A 24,105-nucleotide genomic window follows, 5' to 3' on the forward strand; every position below is an offset into this window, starting at 1 on the left:
CGGCAGACTCAGACAATAGTCAATGAGGTTATTTGCTGATGCAGGAGTACAATTTATACTGGATAATTCTACTAATCGGTCAGGCTCTACAAGAACCTTCAAACCCAGGTTCTCGTGCTTACGTTGGGTCTCTGCATTTCGGGGCCAGGCTTTGCCCAGGCTCTCGAAGGCGCCCAACAGAGATTCCAGCTGCAGCTCTTTTTCCTTCTCATTCTCATCTTCATTCTTGGTTGTCCGGACTCCAGTGCTTTCAGGTGAGTTCTAGGACATGTCAAAAAGAAAGCAAAACCCAATTTCTTCTTTAAAGTTACCGGTATACTGTTAAAACAATCAGGGTACCAGAGTAAAAGATGCTAACCAAAAATTAAAAGCTAAATTCTCTACCATGAATTTTCCTATTTGTAAAAAGAGTTTGCAACTGAAATATTACACCTCTCTAATAAATTTGAGAAATCCATTAAAGGAATCTGTAAGCAAAAGTGAAAAATATACCATATTTGTAGTATTATAAGCACAACATAAAAAGACTTGTATTAGAATCATGGAATTAAAGATGGAAGAACTCGGTAATGATCTAAACCCAAACTCTTTCGTTTTTTCCCGTCTTCTCCCAAAGCCCCCCAGTACTCAGGTGTATATTCTAGTTGTGAGTGCCTCTGGTTGTGGCATGTGGGATGCCACCTCAGCATGGCCTGATGAGCAGTGCCATGTCTGTGCCCGGGATCCAAACCGGCGAAACCCTGGGCCGCCGAAGCAGAGCGTGCAAACTTAACCACTTGGCCAAGGCGCCGGCCCCCAAACTCTTTCTTAATAAGATAGGGAAACAGGCCAAGAAGTGACTTGTCCACCTAGCCAGTGATACAATCAATTTAAAATAGAAATCTCCCAAATCCATACACTATGTATATAACAGAAATTATGCAAACAGCTTTTTACTGAAAGAAAACAACTGCAAATTAGCAGCAACACAAGAAATAAAAACACTTTTTAAAATATTTCGTGTTTTGCCAAAAAATAAATAGGTAAACCGTACCATTCTTTCTTTGAACCAGTGCCCAATCTTTAAAAATGAGTACTTCATTTTCTAAAAGACACCAGTCTTTTTGATCAAAGTCCTCCAATATACAGCAGAGGCAATCAACAGTGACACACTGAGCTCCCTGTCTTCACTCTAGGATGACTGGGGTGGATTCTGCTCATGCTTGCAAAGCAAAGCTTATTGTAACTATGACAGAGAGCATTCATCCACAGCAACATCCACTCTTAGAAGTCATGGCTCCTGTAGCCTTGAGTTTCCCAGCTTACAGGTCAAAACCCTTCCAATAAACTCATCTTTCTGATTGGTTTAAAAAAAAACAAAAAACAAAAGCACATCTGCTCTCCCCTTCTCCCATTGAGCAAACGGATGCCTAGAAAGAAGACTACCTTTCCTAGCATCGTCACAGCCAGGTGTGGCTATCCGACTAAGCACTTTCACAGAAGTGAAAGTGTTATGCAGCCATTTCTAGGAATTCTCCTTAAGAGAGAACTGACATGGCTACTTTGATCCTTCATCCCTTCTTCGTCTCCTTTGCCATCGCCTGTCTGGAATACAGACACACCGTGGACCATGAGGACAATAGCGACACCCTAGGGATGACAGAGCTGGGCGCTGTAAAGAGCCAGAATCCCTAAACCAATATGTGAGAAACAAACATCTATCTTATTTGAGGCCACGATATTTGGGGATTTTCTGCTATTGGCAGCTACACTAATCCTAATAAAATATGCAAACAGGACACAAAAAAATCTTTTCTTTCCTTTTTTCCCTAATTTTCTTAGGTATAAACCGGGCCTGACAGGATATAGGTGGTCATTACCTTCTTGATGAGAGGTATGACAATGTCAGAAAACTCCTGGAATCTGTCCTCTTTGGTGGCCTTCAAGACATCCCCTGCACAGCTGATTGCTACAATCTTGTACTTGAGATTCTCCCTGCCACACTCCTTCAGAACAGCCTGGAGAATTTCATTAGTGCTGGGTTGACTGGGCACAGGCTTCTCCAGCTCGGCACTACAGGATCCATACAAGAGTACCAGAAAAGTTAATAAAAGGCCACAGCTTTCAGGTCCAGTTTAAGAAATGGCATCTTCATTGAAAGAATATTTACCTGCAGGCTGTCACCACACAGGCAATGGCTTTCAACAGTTCTTCCTAAAGGGTTGAAAGACGAGGGAATGCTATTAAGCACACCATGTGTCACTTACATTCTCTGTACTATGACTACAATTACCTCAGGAATATTTAATAACCATGACAACAAAAATTAATCTTTAATGCACTTTAATCTTACCTTTAATGCACTTTACTGTTTAACGAGCACATTTACAGAGTTTTACTCGAACCAGGGAAGCAAGATAACTGCCTTCATCTCCATTTCATAAAGCCTAGAGAACTCCCCTGCTCAAGGTCACACAGGCAGAAGTGTCACGCACGGGTTTAAAGCCGTGTCTGACTTCTGGTCCAGTACTTTGTCTACAGGATGGTGCTGGCCACTATCGGATTTTTACAACATCAAGCAGATTGTTCTCGGGTGCCATAGTCTCCTGCTCCCCACTGAGTGTTCACTGTAAGTATCCTACTATCACCCTTGTATATAAAATGACTGCTACTCCTTCACAGGCCCCAGAGGGGCATCCCAGCTCCAGGTTTAGACGCAGCTTGCCTTGCTACTCAATTTCACGTATGCACGGTCCTGATCCGTTCATGAGGTCAGCACTCACAAAACGGTGACCACTTGGTTTAAGACTTATCTTGGAAAGCCGAACATGACAAACAAAAATCAATCTCCAACATTATGTGCAGTATTCAAGGACATGCGGGTTACACGTTGATGAAATGTCACACTTAATCAGACAAAGTTTACCCAAAGCTTCCTATTAGCTAGGAAATCATGAAAACAATCCATTGACGTCCCACAAAACTAGATTCTAATTTTTATAGAAAATGAAAGAGGAAGTCATAATCCTTTAAGGATACCTTCGGTTTAACTGGGCATGAAGGGTTCCTTTACCTTTCCTGCCCACGTCCTTCCAGCCAGGCCTTGCAGTAACGCGCTCAGGATCATTCCCAGGTATGGAGGTACTAGGGAGCTGGTTTGTTTTGCAATTGATGCCATGGCGATTGCACCCTGGGCTTTCATTTTCCAGGACTGAGACTGTAAAGCCTTCTGGGAAATGGTAATCAACTCCTGCAGGTATAACCGAATGCCACCAAAGGAACCTAGGTTATGAAAAGCAAAATTAAAGCAACTTTTACGTGACACAAAAAAATTAATTAACTGATTCTTCTTTTCTAAGTCTGGAAAAAAAGCCAGTGACCATCCGTCTAAAGCAGTGATTCTCAATGGTTCCATCACACCACTCTCTGAAAGGGAGAGAAACTGGGTGGTGTCGTGATGTATCTTTACAACAGCAGGACTTCATGAACTTGGATATGTCCACAGGAGGGCGTCATGCAAATGGTCGTCATCCATTAATACGTGTCAAGGGGAAAAACAGTTGGGAAGCACTACTCTAAAAGGATACTCTAAGGCAACATACGATCACTATTCACTCTCAACTAAAATAAATAAAGCTCTACTTTGCTGGGGCAGAGTTTCTATTCTCCAACAGGGGTAGCAATGAGGGAGGAAAGAGAAGGGCTCTGAGTGCCAACCTTGAGAACTCAGCCACTTGGACAGGCTTCAAACTACATGGGACACATGCTGTTAAGGTCCTGGGAAAATAACTAAAGGAGTTTATGAATACAGAATAGGAGTAAAAACTTCCAGCTGTGGTTCTTAAGAAACAGGCTTAATTCATAGGCAGTACTGACTAACCAGGTACATTTTCCTGCCACACTTCAGTCCATAAGTTACATTCTTCTGATTTCTCCTCATCAGCGATTTCATGCATGCCTAGAAATGCCAAAGGCAGAACCTCCTTGGCGTGGTTCTTCAACACGTCAGGGCTGTATCGTCCAATAGCGTGAATCGTCAAAGCACAAGAGGTCTTGTAGATGGGTTCTAAAGAAAAGCAGGAAAAAACCATAATCTTTATGGCACTTATTGTTTTTCAGGATAACCGTTCTAAACAGACTACTATTCAACTTGCCCCACAGCAAAACAAATCAGTAAAAGCAATTAGAAATGTTCCTCCCAAAGCACATAAAATCACAGAGGGTAAGACCTGGTTTGTATCGTTTTATTAGGCTGCTAAAATCTAAATTAAAAATAACATAAAGTAGGAAAAGAAAGGCACCTTCTTTCTCCATATACCAGCCGTTGAGTTTCTGCAGGAGTTTCTCAGTGCTGCTATCCCGTGAGGTCTGAAAAAGAAACAATCCTAGTCCTTTCTCACAATTATCAAAGTATAATTACTTAACTCAAGAAGAAATTCAACTCACCCGAACTAAATGGCCCATGGCAAATGCACAGGATTTCTGAATTACACTGTTTCGATCTGTCAGGCCACTAAGCAAAGCACTCATAAGTTTACCTATCAGAAATAGAGAAAAATCTATATTTGGATGACCAATTTTCTGCTCTGTTCCCAGGACCAAAACAAACTTAACCCTGTAATTTATACCTGATTTATTCCATGGTAATTTAGAATCCTTCTATGTTACAATTATAGTATAAATTTGCTTCCTTTTGCCTGATATAAAATTAAAAATTAATCTACATCTAGAATATGGTGGCAAACGGTGCAAAAATGAGAGCCAGGTACATAAAATTCATAGGCTCTGTCTACGAGCCAATCTAAGAAGAGAAAAATGCTGCTGTGAAATTAGCTATAAATGGTAAATGAATCCTACAGAATGACAGATACTCTCACCTCCTGATACCACTCAGAAATAATCACTTATAAAACAGTGAAAACTTGCTAAACTTGATCATCCTGTACCTCTTGCAAACAAAGAAATAAAGGCAGAGGGGGATGTATGAGGGGAGGAACAGTGTACAGTCTCACAAGCATGTCTGAACGAAAATTATTTTTCCTTTTAAACTTTGTCACACAAGACATGGCCATACAAAAATATCACCACACGTGGTTTTGACAAACTCACCTGAGTAAGGTGTTAGGTCCTGGGGACACTGAGTAGTTAATGACACAATGACACTGGCACAGCCTCCCTACAGGGTTACAAAAGCAAACGTCTAAATTTGATGTAGCAAACCCTTTGTTTTAGCAAAGATTCAAAGATAAGAAACACATGAAGTCTAACAGCTCCTCCAAGAATCAATCTAGAAATAGGAAAATGCTTATTTTAAATTAGCAAGGCAGAGATGTTTTCAAGACCTCCTGAGGAAGATGGGTGCTCTCACACACTGCAAATAGGAAAGAAAATGGGCTCAGTCGTCCAGGAGGGCAACATGTGTCATCTTGTCCATCCTTGTTCTAACATTTCCAGTTCTAGAAACGGAACCAAAGGAGACAGCGCCAGACGTGTCCAGAGACATTCATCACAGCGCTTTGTTTAATATCAAAAAAGCTGAAGCAAATCAGATGCCCCTTGATGGATTAAAATAAATGATGTCACAGTCACACAACAGAGTATCAGATGGCCTTTAAAGAGGACAATGCAGAAAAGAGACTGGAAGGAAACACTTTGAGATATTAACGGCAATTATGGGTGATAAACTTACAGACATTTTTTAACTTTCTCCTGATCTAGAAATGCTAAAATTTAAAAGGACAAACATGTTAATTCTGTCAGGACAAAAATGTGAGTTGTTTCTTTTTAAAGTGTGGGGGGCAGGGTCTGATCTTTGAAAGATCCTGGAGAGGAAGACATTTTCCTGTCCAAACACCTGCCGACCCCTCTGTGAAAAATGCTAATCGCCCCCTAAACCAACGCTGCCTTGATAACTGGATGAGTATTTCCATTAATAACTGAGAACGAATGAGGACCCAGAGGGCATGTACACGGCAACCAGGTGACAGAAATGATTCCACTAAAAAAGTGACATTATGTGTACTGAAGAAGTCACATATTTTATATTCTGAACAAGTTACATGTTTTAAGTTATTAGTGCAACCATAAAAACAAAATGGTTAATGTAAAATACTATTAGGCTTTATGGGAAAAATATGAATTTCAAACACCATGACTGTTATATTTTTGAGGCCTAAACTAAGGAAGATGCAAATTCCTCTCATGAAGAATATACTTACCTTAGTTCCAAGACCTACGCCACTTCTGATCAGTTCGCATAATCTAGGAACTAGCTCACCCAGCACCGACACATCAAGATATTGCAGGCACTTTTGGAAGAGAATAAATATAAAGTCAACCTTAGCAAATAATTAAGTCTTAACTGACTCAATTCCACATCTTCAATTAAAAACTGCCCATGTCAAAAAAAATTTTTTTTAAAAACTACCCATGTCAAATATGCACCCACCACTGGATTTGACATGAAGTTGAAAAACTGATGGCTTGATTTTGCTCTGATTTTAATGTTAAAACCACCATTGTACTACAAACAGAAAAACCATTCATCAGTGGTTCAACATTAAAAAAAAAAAAAAATGAAAAAACCTACTAAAGGAAAAAAATAATTACCCCAGAAGAAAGGATCTCTCTGGACCTACTTCCTCTTTATCAATCCACATTTAGTGTAAAAAACCTAGATTAACATTGACCTTCTTCAATGGGCCTGCCCTATGAAACCATTTTATTAAAGTTGACTTCTTAGCTGAATTTGCTGCATTAAACTTTTGAAAATGCAGTGACATATATCCTATTATTAATAAGCATATCTATAAGGTGTTTGCTAACTATTCCTATTTCTTTAAGCTTTCTCTTTCCTCCCCAATAGTAATGGTAATAGTCCTCCAGTAAGCACTAAAAAATATCTACTTGTCTTGTCCAGCCTTGTGAGCTGCATAGCAAAACAATGCTCACTCGCTCACAAGCCCTCAGTGAACCACTCCAGGCCACAGCAGTCGGCGTTAGTGACTTTAGTCACTCCTACTCCAAGACGCCGGGAACGTTAGGACTTAGAACCTCGGTGCTGAGCAGCTCTTTTCTGCAAATCCCTTCCTATGACTGAAACAACATATCAAGTTGCTCAATTCTCTTTCCCTGCCTTTTATGTTGCCTACTTCATTAAATACCTCCAGCTGACACCCTCCCGGGTCCTCCCAAAGACAATGCTCAGGGAGAGACAACTATCTGAAGCTTTCTAAATAGGCAAGCCAAACAGATCCAGATATAGACTTACAGAGAGAGCTTTTAATATATTGTTCTCCTGTGTAACAAATCTGGACTGATGGATTGTAATATTTGGAAGTATTATTTATTCCATTAAGTAATATAGAAAAAAAAAAGAAAAACTGTACTAAGAAAAAACTGGAGCCACAATAGCTCCTTGACTCATCCCTTAAATCTCTACTTCATTTAACGTAGCCTGAAGACTTGGAACTCGGAGGTAAGCAAACAAACTTTCCCGTCACGAGGCACTGACCATGTTGATTGTTTCCATCATGGGAGAGGATTTGGCAGCACTGAGTCGAGCACTATCCATCGCAGCCTGAGAACACAAATTCAAGTCACTCAGCAAATTCGATTAATTAGGAAGAAGCCCCCACACTCTCCGAAAGGGCTTTGCTTCCAAACAGAGGACATTTAAAAAAATAATATAAAGATATGACAAAGTCAAACATAAGTCTAACTCTAACTTCTTCTGATCTACACGCAACAATTTACCTGTAAGGGCAGCATCCAGTGCAGTAAGAAAGTCAGGTAACAGTTAGAAACTAATGGCACTTAGTAATTAACATACTATGGCTCTGAGCAAGTCATCCAGCCTTCCTGAGCCTCAGGTCCTCCATCCACTACATAAAGCAACAGACTAAATAAAGTTCTATCTCAGATTTTAAAAAACTGTGTCTAAGCAATAAAAAATTTTATACATTTAATGTTTTAACTTTGTAAAGGGTCTTCATATCTACAGTGGTATTTCAGTCTAACAACTACCCTGTAGGAGAAGCTAACATATCCAGACATAACAAATGAGAAGAGAAAGGCACACAGAGCGACTTGCCTAGGGCTGCAAACTGTGGACTAGAGTTTATGTTTCCTGATTCTCGGCGCCTAGTAAGTGTGCCGTGGGAACCTAGGACGAGGCAAGTCTACTGCTCAGCAAGGAAAGAACGATGGATGGAGGAGCAACATTAGAGGCAAAGGGAAAAGAGTTAAGTTACTAGCTTAGGCAAGCTAAAAATCAAACAGTGAACTGAGAGCAATGATTTACAATCTCTGTGACAGACGTTTAATAGTCCTAATAAACAGAGACAAATGTAAAAACATCAACAAGCACAAAAATAGGCATGGTTGATACAGTATGAAATGACAATGGACAACACTAATACCAGGAAAGTGTAAATTAAAACGATGAGATTCTTGCTTATCAGACTGATGTCAATTCAACGTTGGCAAAGGCGTAAAGAAAATAGAACAGTCACAATCCTCTGATGTCATAAAATGTGACAAAAACTCAAAATTCCCTCCCTGGAGGATACTGTGCATGCATTAAAGAGAATGAAATAGCTCCACATAGAGACATGCTATATTGTTAATAATGAAAAGCAAGTTGCAGAACAACATTCATAGTCTATTTTTAAGTTAGTGTTTGTTGGTTTTATAGCCTATGACTACAAAAGAATTTGAAAAACACCCAGGAAACTGTTGATGGTGGGTATGATCAGGAAATGATACTGTGCTAGTAGGGGAGAGGGGACTCCTGGGGAATTACTTTCTACTGTTCTGTATTATTTTAATTTTTTACAATAAATGTTTCATCTGTAATTTTTTAAAAAACTCTGATCAGAGACTAGGTGACTACAATATATCTGAAAAGCAGAATAATTTTGGACTATGCCAAAGTCTAGATACAAATCTTCTTTACTTGCAAGGCAGGAGTGGTCCTTAGAAGGACTCTGAAGGTATAGACCCAACCCCTAAAAAAATAAACAAACATGTACAAAAAACTGTGTTAAATAAGTGTTAATGCATTTTTAAATGGAAGTGTTAGTTTCATCCAATTCACAAAATAGTCTCTGAGCCCTCCTCCTGCTCCTCATCCCCAAACAGACACTGCATGCAGTTATGGGAGTCAAGTTGTTTCAAGAGCAGTGAAAGTATCATTCAAGTCACGGTGTTTGAGGACACTGGAAGGATTTTCACACGGACCTCAGTTCCTTAACAGGGCTCTTCCTCCATGATACCGACCAATATGCCTGTGCCGTCAACTCACCTTTTCTTGGTCTGTAGCCCGGAGGCTCAAATAATTGAGAACTTGGGGTTCCAATACACTCAAGGATTCCAGCAGAGCTGGGATGAGTTTTGGTGCGTGTGGCTTCAACATGGCTCCTGCACTTTTGCTGATCTTCACAAGGGTGTTAATGCTACAGACACACAGAACACAACTCCTGAGTCCTCTGAACAAAAGCAAGAAGCTCTACAAATCTAAACATGAGGACGTTTGCAGTTTGCTGCATTCAGGAATATATTAACATGGGTTCAGAGCCTGGTCTTAGCACTATTTTTTTTTTAACTTCATATTCTAGAAATTTCCAAGCATTTAACATATTCCCTTGTACAGATCCGTAGGCTAAATCAAGTTCAAGTTTTTTAACAAGAATCTTTCATAGGTGGTGCTGTGTGTCCTGTTCCATCACATCAGGATGCATATAATGTGTGCTTGTCTTTTTTTGTTCTGTTGAGTTATCTGTTGGTTCAAGTTTCGTTGGCCTGAACCATCCATTATAAAGTTCCCCATCAGCCTTTCACCAGTGGATTTAGGAGCCACTCATGATCATTACCTACATTATTTTACAGTGGATAGCAAAATGGTGACATCCTAATTTTATCATTCCTTTACCTATGTTAGGTGAATTCTTTCTAAAAGGAACGTTCCCTCATAAACTTTTTCTTTTTCTCCCCAAAGCCCTCCAGTACACAGTTGTATATCTAGTTGTAGGTCCCTCTAGTTCTGCTCTGTGGGACGCCGCCTCAGCATGGCCTGGTGAGCAGTGCTAGGTCTGCGCCGAGGATCCAAACCGGTGAACCCTGGGCCGCCGAAGCAGAGCACGCGAGCTTAACCACTAGGCCACGGGGCCGGCCCCCCTCATCAACTGTTTAGTTACCATGAAATACTGTTGGTACTATTAATTTTATCTAATTTTAAGAGTGAAATAAAAATGGAACAGATAAAATTCCCAGATAGCATTCTACTTTAAAAACAAAAGAACATACAAACTGGAACCCTTCACTGTTGACTTTAATTTATAATAGCCACATATATCTAAACGTGAGTGTATTTTTTGAATATTTCATTGTTGCACGTGGTACAGTTTACTTTAAACCTAATAACCTGTGAAATATTACTAAATGGTATAACAACAAGCAAGCTCCTGAGGACCTGTGGCGTAAGAGGAAGATGTGCTTGCTGGGGGCAGAGACTGATGGCAATAAAAAACCCACTTTACTCAGGGTCAAGGCAAAACGACAGAATGCTGCTCGAAAGCAAGATTCCCATGAGAATGTTTCTGTGAAAATGTTCAGACTCACAACTTTCCATAAATGCTCTTGGGGTGCCTCATTGGATTCTCCTCCTTTCTCTATGCTTTCAAGAATCTAACATTCAAAGAAACCCCTTTCCTACAGAATGACTAAGAACTAAGTAAATCCAATACGTTCATTTCATCAGCTGATTCACACCTGAGGGCTCGAACTTCTGTCACAGGACTCATCATTCCTTTGTCCAGAAGGCAAGGCAGAAGGACAGCGATGGTTCTCTGGCCGGCAGCTCCTTTGGCAGGGTCACACATTTTCACACAAACCTCACATACAAAGAGCATGGAAATTAGTGAAACTGACTTCGCACCCAGTAAAGCACTCATCTTACAAAATACCTCCCCCTTCCCGTAACCACAGAAAAGAATAAGTAAATCTACTTTCTACGGCACTACAGGGAGAAACACAAGAGAGTCTTATGTCCGCCAGTAACTAAACAGAAAATTTGGCAATGAATTTCACTCTCCAAGATTTGGACTTCTAATTTGTGAGACAGGGAACAGTTGAAAACGAAATGAGAAAATGTGTAAGAAGGCACTTTGAATAAGACAAAGTATTATTATTATCATCATCATCAATGACTTCAGGTGGCAGCATAACTTGTGGTCAAGAACAGAAATCTAGAATAAGAAACATCTAGAATTTAAAACTTGGCTTTACTACTTACTAACAATGTGACCTATGGCAAGGTTTGTACAGCTAGAGTGTAAAGTTCCTGATATATCATAAAATCAAGTTCAAGTGGGAAACAAGTTTCAAAATGCTTGCCAACCTCATAAATATGAAAGGCAGATTAACACATAACACAGGAAGAGTAAGAGAAAAGGTAGATGTTGCTTGATCTAAATGAGTAATGTGTTCTTCAGGGTCAAGTGAAAGTCATACTTCATCGTAAAGGCCCAGAGCAGCTCACCATTTAAAGAGACCAGAGATACACTTTGTTAAAAATACTAGTATTCTATCAAAGTTCTTTAGAGAAATGGCTAATTCCAGGACTGAGGCAGGGAAGGTACAGATGAGCCTGAAACATCTTATGGCAGAAAGGAAGTGCTCAACAAAACGATGGGGCATGTCAAAGGGCAAGGAGCGGCTTCAAGGGGCTCCCATTGACCAAATCTGCTGCAATTCGAGTACCAAAATAGATCAGCACAGCAGTGGATTATAATCCATTGAATAAAATAAGAATTCATGAGTTCATATTGATAATATATAAGTACATAAATAAATAGGGAAGAAGAGAAAGCTCTTTTTTGTAGTACAATGCCAACTAATAAATATTTAAAGGTAATAGAATTAGAAAGTCAATATTTTGCAATCATCAGAATAAAATTTGGTTCCGCCACAAACAAAAAACAAACAAAAAAACTACTAGTATTCTAGTATAACGGCACCCAGTTTCTCATTCATTGTGAAAACAGTGAACCACAGCATGAAGCCAATTATACTGCAACTCAGTGTCATCCTGTATGACAAAAAGATAAGTCATTACTGTCTTGGTCACACAGAACCCTGCCCCACTTCACCCCCAACATAGGATAAGATAAGAGTTCTCACCTTGCTCAGAGTTTTCAGAGCTAGCTCTGCTGCTTTTCGTACAGATTCCTAAAAATGAGACAAGTTTGGCATCATATAAGTTAGTTTCTTTCTCATCTACCCTATTTAACTGCCTCCGACTCTACCCAGATTAAGGAAAAGTCCTACTTTCAACACCAGGTTAAAAAATAGTGTTTCCTTAGGCTCTCTGCCCATCAAGGAACACATTTTATAATCCGTTATTTGTTTTAATTAGCTATGACCTATTTTGACCCTACAAAAATATGGCTATTAAGTATAACACTTTAGAACTAATGTATCATAAAAGCAAATGTATAAGATCTATGTGAGGATAGACTTGAAAAATGTCTAATGAATAAAGCAAAAAAAGAAAGAAAGGCAAAAACGAAGTGCCCAACTTTAATGGGAAAATATCAAAATATCTAAAATTTAAACTGCCCAGGAAAAATTCAGAGGCATTGGTCACGTTATTTGGGAATGACTGATCCAACTTATAAAACTGATCGAGTAGAGTTAGTCTGGATTATTTCAAAACTGTTATTTGTCCCTCATGATATCTCTATTGAAAGAAAGTCAGGCAGTAGCCACCTTAAAAAAAAAAAAAAAAAAAATCAGTCAATTTAGATCTAAAGATGCCCAACCTTGCAACTTCACAGGCACATTGAGAATGAAACTTTGGGAGGAAATTGTGGTCTCTTAAAATTGTCTGTATAGTAAATTTTGAAACATACTTTAACAATTCCAGTTTAAGCTATTCTAGGAACAAATGCAGATTTATTTCTATAATACCTTTATATCATCTTGTACTCTAAAAAGAGTTTCCCAAATTTCTGGAAGTTTATCAATGATGTCATCTAGGGGTCTTCCTCTCAATAAATCATTCAGAGCTAAACAGCTGAAAATAAACAATTTGGTTTCAAATGTATGATTGAGAAGGCTCAGTATTCTACTATGAAACATTCATACCAAACAAGAATATAGATTCTGCCTATATTTCTAGGACTAACCCCCTCACCCCACGACAGCAATGACTATTACATCCTTGGTTCCTCAAATATACCACAGGCATATGGCACTGACAGTCACCAAATGTCTGTCTCCCACAACCATAACACAATCTCTCTGAGATGACACATCATTGTTTACTTCCCAGTGTACCCCCAGGGCCTAGCACACTGCCAAGCACATGGCAGACACTGAAAAAATATAAATTCTATAAATAAATGCTACCCACAAAAGTCATGAGAGTATATAAATGTATCTTGATGTCTACCAATTTAACAAGTGATCTGCTTCTGTAACTTCACACTTAGATAAACTAAAACAACTTAGGGAAAACCACTGACTTGCACAGTTTAAATCGTTAAACAAAGATAACTGTCTAACTCAACCAGGAACATGCTTTTTAATAATATTAATTTATTCCTTTTGCACAAAACTATAAAGCTTGAAAATTTAAAGGAAAAAAACTAGCTGTATCTGATTAGACTTATATTTCAAAAAATGGTACCTGGACTCTCGAACTCGCCACATATTGCTGGTAAGGTTCTTAACCAAATCTTGAAGAATTTCCTTCAAATATTTATCCACCTAATGAAAGCAAAAGGATAAAATGAAAAATGTAAAATCCATCAACAATCAAATTATTCATCTCTCAATCACACTGACCACGTTTCCATTGGTAACAGCCTAAGCATCTCTCTCAGCCTTTCAGCCTGCAACTCTCTCCTCGCTCTGGTTGCTAAAAGTTGCCAGAATGATCTTTCTAAGATGCAGACTTGATCCTCTTATTTTCCTCAGTGCGTGAGAATAAACACCTATCACCTGGACATGGATACGAAGCCCTCCATGACCCATCTAGCTCCAAAGGCATCACGTCCTGTCTCACCCCCACTCTTGGCACACACTACCTCTCCCCACAATCCCTTCCATCTCCTACTGGCCTGGCTACCGCCTACTTGTCCTTCAAGATTCAAATCAGGCAGCCTTGGCAGAGAAGACCGGCCTACTCTCCTCTGTTCCCACAGCACCTGCTCGGGCGCACTCTAGCAGATGCTGCAATAACCGTACGGCTCCATCGCACTGAGACCTCAAGGGCAGGGACACTGCCTCACTTGTCTTTGCCTCCCTGGTACCTCGCATGGTACCTAGCACATAAAGAAGCATTCTGATTGTTCAGAATAAAAGATGAGTTTAATATTTTAAGCCTCTGTTTTGTTTTGATATACACTTATCAGTTTGGTAATAAAGACAAACGAAAGTTTTTATGTTGATCCAAAGAACCTCAAAAACTTATGGCTTTTCCACTTTTATTCTTCTAAGTAGGAGAGTTTTGTTATTCTCACTTATATGTAAGGAAACCAAGACAGAGAGGTACACAACTCACTCAACATTTAACAAATGGATGACCTCCTCTGTCTGCTTCTCTAAACGTTCTCCATAGTGATCTCATCCATACTTGTGGCTTCACCTTTCTCTCATACAAGTGAGGCTCACATCTCGAAAGCCTAGGCCTGTGCCCTGAATTCGGATCTTTAAAACCACCGGCCCATTAGACCTTGGCTGACCCAGTGGTAGTGAGTACTCTCCTTGAGCAAACAGAACTCACCGAGCCTTCAAAGCTGAACCCTCAAGCGTCTACCACCATGAACGGAACACTCTCAACCTAAGGTCAGACTGAAGAGAGAGGAAGGGGCCACATCGTGTGCAGAGACTGGAAGGACAAGGTGAGGATCGTGGAATTTATTTAAAGTGGCTATGAAGCTACTAAAGGATTCTAACCCAAAATGGCAAATCCAATCTGCACGGTTAAAAATCACTTTCACTGCTGATAATTAAATGAAGGAAGGCAAAGAGAAGAGAAAGATGACAACCTGTTCATCAGGAAAAAATGAGGGAAAGAAGAGAATGGATTCAAGGAATACTTTGGAAGCAGGATCAACAGAATTTGCTACGGGATTCAACTGAGGGTGGGGGTAAAGACAGACAAAAATCAAGGATGACACCAGGTTTCCTGGCCTGGGTAAAGGGATGAATGCTGAGAAGAGAGGGGAAGGTTGTTTTTATAAGTCCTATTCTAGACATGCTAAGTCTAAGGTATCTTGAAACAACATCCAAGAGAAGATGTCAATCAGTTAGATATGTAAGTCAGGAGCACAAGTCATGTCCAGGCCAAAAATACAAGACTGGAAACCATCACAATAAAGATGACATTTATATGCCCTGGAACAGATGAGCTCATCTAGAAAGATAAAGTTGAGCGAGTAAAAAGTACCCAGAGGCAAGCCCTGAGAAATCTCAGTATCTAAAAGTAGAAGAGAATATGAGAAGTAGCCAGATGATGGAAAACCAAGAGAGAAAATAATATATGGTAATTGCCTGCTTCCTTGTCTATCTCCTCAACTAAGTGAGCTCCTTGAAGGTAGGAACTCTGACCTGCTCTCCATCGCATCAACAGTACCTACAGACATACACTATTCCATTTGTGTGAATACACTGCCATTTCCTTAACTAGCCACCCAAAGGGCATTTAGATTATTTCTATTTTTGAGATTTCAATAAACATTTCCATGAACATCTTTGATACCTTGAAAGAAAGCTCATTTGATTAAACAAATAAGTATACAAAGTAGAGAGAAGATGGGCACTGGATTTAAATGCTGTTGTGTAATCTTGGACAAGGGTTCACAGATACTTGCCGTTGATTTGTCAGTGACCAATGCATTCCAAATACTAGTCATGGCCTGTCGAATACCAAGGTTGGGATCAAACTGATAACGATAAAGACGAGGAACTAGCTGAGGCAGAAAAGGAGCCAGCTGCTCTCCAGCTCTGGTAGCGATTACATTAAAACCAAAAGCAGCACCCTAAAAAAATGATGATAAGATGAAGTGGCTCAGATACATTTGTTACAGGTAAAATATCAACACATGAAATACATCAAGATCACAAAATTCTCCCTCCCAAACTTGTCCCTGAATACAACCTGATTTATTGGGTGTCCCAGCTTTACCCACCAACAATAGCAGCCATGTGGTGGTTTGGCTCTCTCTGATCACAGACGTTTATAAAACACAGCATACCAATTGTCACTGTCTGCCAATGTAGCAGGTTTGGCTTTGGAGGGAAGTGAAAAACAAAAACTGTCCAGTTATAGTAACTTACCTTCCTAGAGTTCCACATTGCATGATGGTTGGCTAAATTCATAAATTTATACACCAGATCTGGCTGACTTAGATCGCTTGCCAGAGAACAAAGTTCCTTGTAAGTAGAGAGGCCCTGGCTTGGAAACAAACAAACAAAAAGTATGCAATAATGTATTTCTCTATCTCCAGCCTAATAAAAATTACATCACCAATATTACTAGGACATTTTAAAATTATGTTTTCCCTAAATTTCCAATACTGAATTATCATCACAGAGGCAGAGAACCAGGTTGAGAAGAATATAAAGTCACCTGATTCAAGTACCAATAATGCCTGGCAAATGACATAAACCCACCTGCAACTCTCATGGAGGGCGAGCCCTCCCCACCTCCGGAGGCGGCTCAGTAATTCATTATATTGTGCACAGATCACTCTCAAAATCCTAAGAGATATTTGAAGACAACCTCTGTCTTCTCTAGGCCTTTTCTAAGCCAGGGCACCCCAATCCTGATAACAACTCCTGAGTCCTATTAACTTTCCTCTGAACAAACAATATTTACTCAAACACCCGATCATGTGTGTTAGTTATTTTGTGAAAAGTGAGCACTTTTTAGAAACTCAGGACTCTACAGGGAGAGTAAGTGGAACAAAAACAACTTTCACTGTGAAAACACTGAGCCACAGGAGAACATCAAGGACAGAACAAAGCACTGCTTTCTAACACTGTAGACAACAGTGAGGGCAGGGCTCTGCGCAACACCACATACGGCTGAGCAAGCTGCAACGTTTCCCTGAGGATTTTCAGAGGAAAGGCAACAGTGTAATCACAATGGAATAATGATAAAATAAAGGAGGTAAGGCTCTAGGAATTAACTGGAAATGCTAAATTGGTAGACTCCATGATACCAAGCAGAGGTGCCCCCTACAACAAACTACGTGCAGTGGACGCCGAGTTGTGCTGCCAGCTTCCCCCCTCATGACTCAGTCCAAGGTCAGGTCCCCCAGAGCAGCCCACCACCAATGTTTGGTCACTGAGGGAGTGTAAAGGCCTCATGAGGGGCCCCTTGAATCAGGACAAGTCTCATGGGCCAGCCCGGCCCAGCTCCAGAGCTCCTTGAGAGGCCAGTATCTGCTTAAGAGCTGGCAGAAGTTCAGCCCCTCCTTGGGCCATCAGCCCTGTCCTGCTTCCTCACTCCCCCAGGGTGATGATCCTGGGGCACACTTCAGTAAACTTCCAGCATACAAATCTCTACCTCAGAGTCTGTTTCCCAGGAAACCCAACCTAAGACAGCAGGCTTTTTCCAGAAAAGTGCTCTTCTGCCACTAATACACATCATTTCCTAGAAGGTAGAAACCAATGTCGTGAGTGCTCTGTTCACCGCGTCTACAACGACGATCAACGGATCTGGCACACTTACCCGTCAGGTGTTTTGCCAAGGCTTCCCCCTTGAAATACCACTGTCTCTCCAGAAACTTCATGTTTAGCTCTAAACCAAAACAATAAGAATTTAAATTAGCCTCAAATTTTTCAAACTAGCAATCATCTAACTGATATATTTCATTTGCAAACTGATAAAATCAAATTTCCTCTCAAGTATCTACCGTGTGCAAGATGTAAAGGTCAACCAATCCTTTCCATCAGCCCGAGAATTTTATAAAATGAAGTCTAGAATGAACAAATTCATAGATTCCCATGTAAAAGACATCCCATAGAAAAGTTACACTGAATTAAATGTGGTCACACATTAAAAAGTATCCTCCTGGAGATCTGATTGGTGGTTACCAGGGAAAAGGGGGGGTGGGGGGAGGGCACAAAGGGGGAAGTGGTGTACCCACAACATGACTAACAATAATGTACAACTGAAATCTCACAAGGTTGTAATCTATCATAACATTAATAAAAAAAAAAAAAACAGGTACATAAAACATAAAAAAAAATAAAAAGTATCCTCCTGGGGCTGGCCTGGTGGCGAAGTGGTTAAGTTCACAGGCTCCGCTTCAGCAGCCCAGGGATTGTGGGTTCGGATCCTGGGCGCAGACCTACACACTGCTCATCGAGCCATGCTGTGGTGGTGTCCCACGTACAAAATGGAGGAGGATTGGCACAGGTGTTAGCTCAGTGACAACCTTTCTCATCAAAACAAAACAAAACAAAAAACTATCCTTCCCACGCGGATGGCAACATAAAGCAGCAAACAATTACAAGAATGACTTCGCTTCTCATACTCTTCACAGATCATGACTATGAAGGATGGAGCTCCCTCCCCACGTCTCCATCGTCATTTAGCCAACAGCAATTACAGGATTTTTGTAATCCAATGCTTTAACTGTCCTGAGATCATTCCATTTTCAAAGCCTGTCCTTCTGGCATGTTTCTAAACAGTAGTTTAGTTTAGTCTACTTCCTAAACAGTATATACTGGATAATTAAACTGCTACCCACAGCACAACAATCACTGACTTGCAATTTGGAAAAGGCTTAATAAACAGGAAAGCGAAAAGCTGAATTTTCCTTCTCCCATTGCATTATTCTCAGTATGTGCAAGACCTGCCCTGTGCCCAAATCTGAAATATTCAAGTTCATCATACCTCTTGCCAGTCATAAGTGTTTCTACAAGCGTAGAAACCAATTCCTGTTGATCTTGTTCATTGCCCAGTTCATACACCAACCCGAGGCCTTTGGAGGCAACATCTTGGCTAAGTTCTACACAAAAGACAGACAAAATAATATTACTTTAAGGAAAATTTGTCTACTGGCCATCAAGTCAAAATTTTTAAAAGTTTGTAACATTAACCCAAAATGATAGCAAAGTAAAGATATGAAAACAGAATCAATCTGCCTCTTTAGTTAAAAAGCGTACTAAATCATCTCAGTGGACATGGCACCAAAAAGTCCCTGTAAATGAGACCACATTCACAAAAGACCCAGCTCACAAACCAAGTCAACACTGCTGAGCCTCAGTGTGTAGCGCATGGTGACAGAGGATCAGCAGGCCGACCGCAAGGCAGACACGTGAGAGGTAAAACAGCCTCACGGGATCTCACATACCCACCTCCAACGTTTTTAAAAATGAAAAGTCAACAGAAGACCATATGTTTAAAACAACTTATAAAGCAAAGCTACTATATACATGTCTAATACATATACATCCACCCTCTCCTGCCTAAAATCACAAAGATGAAAGGAAGCAGAAGTAGAAGAAAGCTATTATTTAGTAGAAGTACCAATGTTAAAGAAGGCCTCGGTTCCATTTTTAAATGCAAAACTGAAGAACATGATCTAATTAATAAATAAGAATTGAGCTTCCTGGACCCCTTTTTTATGTTTATTCATCCAGATTTTTCAAAATTTAAAATACAAGTTTAATGAAGTCTGGAAATCAAATATTTACCCATAACCTACCATCATTTTCTGACAAAACGGAAACAAATGCACTCTGAATTTCTTTAAGATGAGACTGAAAGAAGAAAAAAGGCATTTAGAACACAGAAACTCCAACTCTTTGGGAGAATCAGCAGCGTGCCCCTGGGGTACACACCACCTGTAAAGTCAAGTCTAACGGCCCAAGGTGGTCACAAACCCTGCTGTGTTCTCCTCTTTGAAGGTGGCCAAATCACCTGAAGGTTGTACCACTTACAGGCAATCTAACGCACGCAGGCCGAGCTCCCCCACCCTTAGCGCTTCTTCTGATTATATACCTTTAGGTTTAGAATCAGCTTCCAACCAATGTGTATCAGGCCACCACCCTTCATTCCTCCATGGATAACTAATCTCAAAATATCTGCTAGTGGTTAATGGCCCTCACCTTTGTAAACTTTCCTTCTGAGCCCCTTTCAATCATAAACACTTCATAAGCAGTTTCCCGTAGAGCTGATCACATGTACAGAGAGCTTACCTTCACTTCGTCATGGTTACTTAGCTTCCTCACGAGGGAAAGGAGCCAGATGCACGCTGCCTGCCTCACGTGTGGGTTGGGGCTGATGATATGTTTATTTAAAATCACATCTAACACCCAGGGGACCACATCATTCACTTTGGCTCCTGGGGAAAAGCAAAGAACAGTAAGACACAATTAAAATAATTGAGTAGAGTTTCCTGCAAAAAATTAAATTTTAATCATTTACTCAATACAACAATCCTGTAACATATTACAATCTAAACGAACAAGGGGTTTAAACAAGTTGTTGAAGGAACTGATAATCCTTCATTTCAGAACCCAGCATAAGCTAAGTAACCTTTCCAGGGTACTCAGGTAACTGTAGTCCCAGAATGAAATCTCCTCCCCACAATGGGAGAGGCTACGCATGTGGAGGGACAGAGGGCATATGGGAAACCTCTGTACCTTCCTCTTAATTTTGCTGTGAACTTAAAACTTCTCTTAAAAAAGTCTTAATTTTTTTTAAAACTGTCCCCATTCTCTCTTGTCACAGCTATTTTTCTCTCTCTCGTATCTTTCCCATCTCCCACTAAAAACTAACATTACCTGATGCCCCTATGGAGCAAAATGTCCCTCTCCTCGTCGAGAAGCACTACTTTACACTGAAACCTTCAAACCAGTTGACTACACTCATGGTCTACATTTTCTCACCTCTTCATTTTTCTTGACCTCACTCCAAATCAGGCTTTTTACCGTCTCTACTCCACCGAAATCACTTGTAAAAGCCACCAATTACCTTCCTGTAGCTAAGTTCAATGATCACTTCTCGGTTCCCATCTTAATTGCTCTTCCAGCAGTATACAACCCAGCTGATCCTGACCCCTCCCACCCTCATCCCTTCGTAGATTTTCTTCCCTTCGCTTCCAGGACCCCCTAACTTGAGGCCGCTCCTTTTCAGTGTCCGTCCTTGGTTCTCCTCATCTACCAAACTCTAAACTCTGGGGCGGCCCAGAGCTGAGCTGTTGGACCTATTCTCTTGTCTACTCACTCCCTTGGTGATCACATCTAGGTTCACAGCTTTTAACACTATCTTTATACGATACTCCCAGAGACTTTCCAACCTGGAACTCCTCCAAAGTCCATACTCACATATCCAACTGACTTCCAGATGTCCCTGAGGATACTGGTCCTAGCTCATCTATGGGGGAGTTGGGACATTCCAACGCTGAGCGGGAGGAGTGTGGACGAAGAAGAGCCAGTGAAGCAGCTTTTTCCCTGCACCCACTCCACGAATCTCCACCTCCCACAGCCTCCCCAATCTTAGCTAAATGGCAACTCCATTCTTCCAGCTGCTCACATCAAAAACTCTAAAGTCATCCCTGAGTCCTCTCACCTCACAAACCCATCCAATCGGAAATACTATTGTCATTCCTTTCAAACACCTTTAATCAACCTTTTCTCCCCACCTCCATGGTACCATCCTGGTGCAAGTCCCCATCATTGCTCACCGGGAATACTGCAACAGCCTCCTAACTGTTCTCCTTGCTCTGTTCTTGCCTCCTTGAGTCTACTTTCAGTGCAGCACCAGAATGACCCTTTTAAACTGTAAGTCAGATTATGGCTCTCCTCAGCTCACAATCCTGCAATTGCTTCCTATTCCTCACAGTGGCCTTCAAGACCTTACATGATCTGGCTTCCCAGTGCCCCGCTGACCTCATCTCTTACTCCTGGTCTCCTTACACGCACACTCTATTTCAATTCCACTGACGTCAAACATACTCATGCCTCAGGGCCTTTGCACTTGCTATTGCTTCTGCCTTGAATGCTCTTCCCCAAGAAATCCACCCTCTTGAGGTCTTCATTTTAATATCACCTTCCTGAGAAAAGTTGCCCCACGTATTCTAAAATACCACCCAAATTTTATCATCCACTTTCTCTGCTTCACTTCTCTCTACAGTACCTATCGCCATTTAGCACACTGCATATTTTCTCTTACTTATTTTGCTTCTTGCCAAGTCCTCCACTAGAATGTAAGCTCCATTAGAGCAAAATTTTCAACTGTTTTGATCATTCCTGCATCACCAGCACCCAGAACTGTGCCTGGCTCATACTAAGCACAATAAATATTTGCTGAACTAACTCCTCTCCCTGGCCTTAGTCTGGGATCTTAGCCCTTCTCCACCTTCTCTGGGTGTGGGAAACTGGGGAGAAATGGTGTTACCACTAATGAAGATAGGGAAAAAAGAGGCGGAATGGTTTTAGGGAATAAAGAACGTAAACAGTTTTAGAGAGTGAGAGGAGGAAGAAATGATGATTTCAGCTTTAGACATATAGAAATGTTGGTGCCTGGGGACCTCCGTCATAAATCCTAATAAAGTGTTGGAAACACAGCTCTGGAGTATCACACAATGGTTCTAAGACACAGATAGACATTTGGAGGTCATCAATATATATTAGAGTAGGCTATGGGTATGGGTGATGGGGATATCCCAACACCGATGGGGAGCATAGAGGAAAAGGAGCCACTGAAGGAGAATGAGAAGTGGCCAGACAGAGGCAAGGAAAAAACTCAGGAAAACACAGTCTTACAAAAACTAAGAGAAAAACGTTCCAAGAAAGTATTGGGATATGCTAAAGGCCTGGGTGCAAATGCAACCCCGTAACTGAACCAAAATGAAAGGAGGATAGGTAAAATAAGATTTCAGAAGTATGAGATGGGTAAGAAAGGATCCTAGAATGAAAGCATCCCCAAAGAAAGAAGAGCCAGAACTGGACTCACACAAAGCCAACAAAAGGCCTGAAGGAGACAGAGCCCTATTAGTGGACGCTCCTCCTTAACTTACAGGGGAATCCTGGACACCGCAAGAGGCTGGTGCTATTAGCTCCTCACGAGTCACAGTGATCTAGTTCTCAGTGTCAGATGCAATCCCTTCTTCTACCTTCCCATAACCACAGCTCTAGCTATCTGCAGTTCTGCTATTTGGGACTACAATTACCCAATTAACAAGCCATTCCCACAATACGCCAGGTACTGTGTTAGATGCTCAAGATACTAAGATGGCTAAGACCTAGGCCCTAACTGGCTTCTCAAATGCTGTTCCCTCTGCTCAAACCAAGATTAGTACACTCTAACAAAAAACATCCAAAAAGTTGAGTAGCACTCAGTTGAGAATAACAAAGAGAACACACACAACCAAAATTCAGGTGAAGATTCATCACCACCCACTTCTCCACAATATTTTGTTTGCCTTTCCCTAAACAGAGAAAGACGAGGAGAACGTCAACATTTCATGGAGAATTTAATTGAGGATCCAATCTTTCGAGAAGAGTTTGAGACAACACAGAGGACGTTCAGAAGCGTGAAGACTGGCAAAGGTTCCTCTCTCTTACCCTTCATCTGCCTAAGAAATGATGCAGAAACCCTCGGACTCAGAGGCACGTCTCACATAGCAAATCCACTCTTCTGCGTGGGCCTCGCTTAGGTCAAACCTCCCACATCACCTCTCATATGCAAACTGAGAATTTCTACTTCGGGTTTGGTTGCTTACTTGTCAACAACAGTCAGTCCCCTTCCTGGAGTATTTTCTTCCTTCTACACAAATTCCTCCTTGCCTTGCCTCACGCGCATCAAGAGAAGCATCAGAGAACTCTACTTAGCTTCCATCAAACCACTGTTCTCCTAATTAGAATGCAAGCAAAAGTGTAGTCTTCTATTTTCCTTAAATCTCTATAAGGTAGCTAAAGAAATAATAGGTGGACACGGAAGTATGTAAAATACTGCAGTGTTAAATGTTAACTATAACACTAAGTATGATAACTAAATTAATGTATTCATGATAGAATATAATTATGGTGGAATCAATACCATGAGAACACTCTTTAATTTCCTCATCTGAGAGGACAACATATAAAAACTTGGTGATT

The 24,105-nt window shown here is 40.7% G+C and overlaps 1 protein-coding gene across 18 annotated transcripts in view; it reads right to left on the bottom strand.

The window, feature by feature from the left end:
- Positions 1 to 24,105, bottom strand: part of ECPAS (Ecm29 proteasome adaptor and scaffold) — a 95,440-nt gene that overhangs the window by 7,903 nt on the left and 63,432 nt on the right. For all 18 annotated transcript variants that reach the window (XM_023628640.2, XM_070251315.1, XM_070251317.1 and 15 more), the window contains 21 exons: positions 20,200 to 20,345; positions 19,707 to 19,761; positions 18,893 to 19,007; positions 17,723 to 17,791; positions 16,324 to 16,441; positions 15,858 to 16,025; positions 13,670 to 13,749; positions 12,949 to 13,054; positions 12,160 to 12,207; positions 10,750 to 10,871; positions 9,284 to 9,434; positions 7,493 to 7,558; positions 6,198 to 6,287; positions 5,089 to 5,155; positions 4,426 to 4,517; positions 4,281 to 4,347; positions 3,860 to 4,045; positions 3,053 to 3,261; positions 2,150 to 2,193; positions 1,860 to 2,052; positions 123 to 261 (listed from right to left, as the gene is read on the bottom strand). In XM_023628640.2, the coding sequence (XP_023484408.1) occupies positions 123 to 261; positions 1,860 to 2,052; positions 2,150 to 2,193; positions 3,053 to 3,261; positions 3,860 to 4,045; positions 4,281 to 4,347; positions 4,426 to 4,517; positions 5,089 to 5,155; positions 6,198 to 6,287; positions 7,493 to 7,558; positions 9,284 to 9,434; positions 10,750 to 10,871; positions 12,160 to 12,207; positions 12,949 to 13,054; positions 13,670 to 13,749; positions 15,858 to 16,025; positions 16,324 to 16,441; positions 17,723 to 17,791; positions 18,893 to 19,007; positions 19,707 to 19,761; positions 20,200 to 20,345 (2,331 nt within the window). The remainder of the gene's footprint in view (positions 1 to 122; positions 262 to 1,859; positions 2,053 to 2,149; positions 2,194 to 3,052; positions 3,262 to 3,859; positions 4,046 to 4,280; positions 4,348 to 4,425; positions 4,518 to 5,088; positions 5,156 to 6,197; positions 6,288 to 7,492; positions 7,559 to 9,283; positions 9,435 to 10,749; positions 10,872 to 12,159; positions 12,208 to 12,948; positions 13,055 to 13,669; positions 13,750 to 15,857; positions 16,026 to 16,323; positions 16,442 to 17,722; positions 17,792 to 18,892; positions 19,008 to 19,706; positions 19,762 to 20,199; positions 20,346 to 24,105) is intronic.

This window comes from Equus caballus, chromosome 25 (assembly GCF_041296265.1).
Source record: "Equus caballus isolate H_3958 breed thoroughbred chromosome 25, TB-T2T, whole genome shotgun sequence".
Classification (NCBI taxonomy): Eukaryota; Metazoa; Chordata; class Mammalia; order Perissodactyla; family Equidae; genus Equus; species Equus caballus.